The 1985-nt window shown below is 30.0% G+C and overlaps 1 protein-coding gene across 4 annotated transcripts in view; it reads left to right on the top strand.

Annotated features, from left to right (window-relative positions):
- The window catches only part of ZNF570 (zinc finger protein 570), a 20354-nt gene extending 19126 nt beyond the window's left edge, over positions 1-1228 (top strand). For all 4 annotated transcript variants that reach the window (XM_010849155.1, XM_010849157.1, XM_010849156.1 and 1 more), the window contains exon 6: positions 1-1228. In XM_010849155.1, the coding sequence (XP_010847457.1) occupies positions 1-69 (69 nt within the window). In that variant the 3' untranslated portion in view covers positions 70-1228.
- The last annotated feature ends 757 nt before the right edge of the window (positions 1229-1985 follow it).

A 1985-nucleotide genomic window follows, 5' to 3' on the forward strand; every position in this document is an offset into this window, starting at 1 on the left:
CATCATCAGAGAATCCATCTTGGGGAGTCACTCTCACCACCCAATCCAGTCAGTCACCAAGTCCTTTAGACTACTTCATAAATACTTTTGGAATTTATACTCTTTTCTCTAATATTGCCATCCCAGTTTAAGACTCACCTCACATGGATCACTCTATAGCTCTCTTTTTAAAAAAATTTTTTAATTATCAAAGTATGACAACACATTTAAAGGAGACTTGGAAAATACAAAACAAAGTTATATAGTTCCACTATATATTACAATTATTTTTTTAAGTAGATAAATTAAGACTTTTAGTTGGAGTTTCAATATCAAACTCTCAAAAATTAATAGAGTGAATAGGCAGAAAAGTAGAAGGATATAGAATAGAAAAGAACTATTTATGAACCAATTCAACATAATTAAGATTTATATAATTTTCACACAACAGTAGGATATAAGTTCTATTGAAGTTCCCATAGACTATAAACCAAGAGACTCTGTAACATATCCAGGGATGTAAAATGAGGTGCAAATGTTTCATGGTCTAAAAGTATTTAAATCATAAAGAGTCTGTTCTCTTTTATCACTGTGGAATTATGTTAGGAATCAGTATGAAAAGATATTTGAAAATAAGCTACATATTTTCAAGTGCAATGTGACATTTACCAAGAGAGATCTTTGACTTAGCCATCAAAAGCTTCAATGAAGTTAAAAGACTGGAAAAGCACAGAGGGTGAGTGCACAGAAGAAAGCATGTAAATGAGAAATTAATATCAAAATTAGAAATTAATATCAAGGATACTTTAAAAACCCATGTATTTGGAAATTAAATGTCCACTTTTAAATGATGGGTATATCTAAGAAACCATAACAAGGAAAATTAGAAAATATTTGTAACAATAAAAATGAAAAGAGAATTTATCAGAATTTGTTTCATGCCCAATGCAACTAAATACAGTGTGGAATCTTGAGTAAGATATGAAGACTAATAATGGACTCTAGCATAAAATTTTGTGAAATTTGAACCAAGTCTATAGTTACTGTATCACGTGTTAATTTCTTGTTTGTTTTTTTAACAACATAGTATTTCTTTATATTCTCGGAATTGAAGTTTCAAGCATCATTCAAAAAAATTTTTTTTAAATCACTAAAATAATACGCTTTCTAGACTTTTACCAGTAATACTAGATGCCAGAATAAGTGGGACTATATCAAAGTTTTGAGTGAATATAAATTAGAAATCTAGCATTCTATTCATACTTAGTCAAACAAGTGGAGCCAAAATGTCATAAATTTTTTCGCTAAGCAAAAATTCATATTTTAAAAATACATATATTATAACATTATATATGTATGTATGTATACAAAAGCTTTTCTACTACACTTGATAAAGGCTTGAGAACAATAAAAAATGAGACAGAGATTGGAAAACCAAGTAAATGAAATGGGAGAACTGAATATGAAATAGAAAAAGTGAAACTAGATAAAAGTAAAAGATCATCATATAGTCCAGTTGTTTTTAAACATGGCTGCTCATTAGAATCACATCTGGAGTTTTGGGGGGAAAAGTAATACCTGGGCATTTGTGTATTAGCATCCAAGCTAATTCTAATCTAATTAGCATCCAAGCTATTTCTAATGTGCATCTGGATTTTCAAAAGTGATTACTAAATGGTAGTTTCAGCTATAGCATTCTATTAGTTTCTGTTGACCAATCATGAGGATTAGTCTATAGCTTTCTAACAGATCTTCCTGTATCAATTTTTGGTCCCCTTAAATTAATTTCCCACCATGCACCCAAAATGAACATTTTCAAGTATAATAGTACATCACTGCCTTGCTGTTGTTCTTTAACATCTACAGTCTTTAAAACTGTCTATGAGGAACTTCATTATCTAGTTCTTATAATATACCTTTCAGCCTTATTTTATTTGTTTCTCTCTCAGATCTAGGCACTAGATCTAGCACTTACCAGGACTAAGAGCTTAGATTCTGGAAAATCA

The sequence above is a fragment of the Bison bison genome, unplaced genomic scaffold (assembly GCF_000754665.1).
Source record: "Bison bison bison isolate TAMUID 2011002044 unplaced genomic scaffold, Bison_UMD1.0 scf7180017864280, whole genome shotgun sequence".
In the NCBI taxonomy this organism is placed as follows: domain Eukaryota; kingdom Metazoa; phylum Chordata; class Mammalia; order Artiodactyla; family Bovidae; genus Bison; species Bison bison.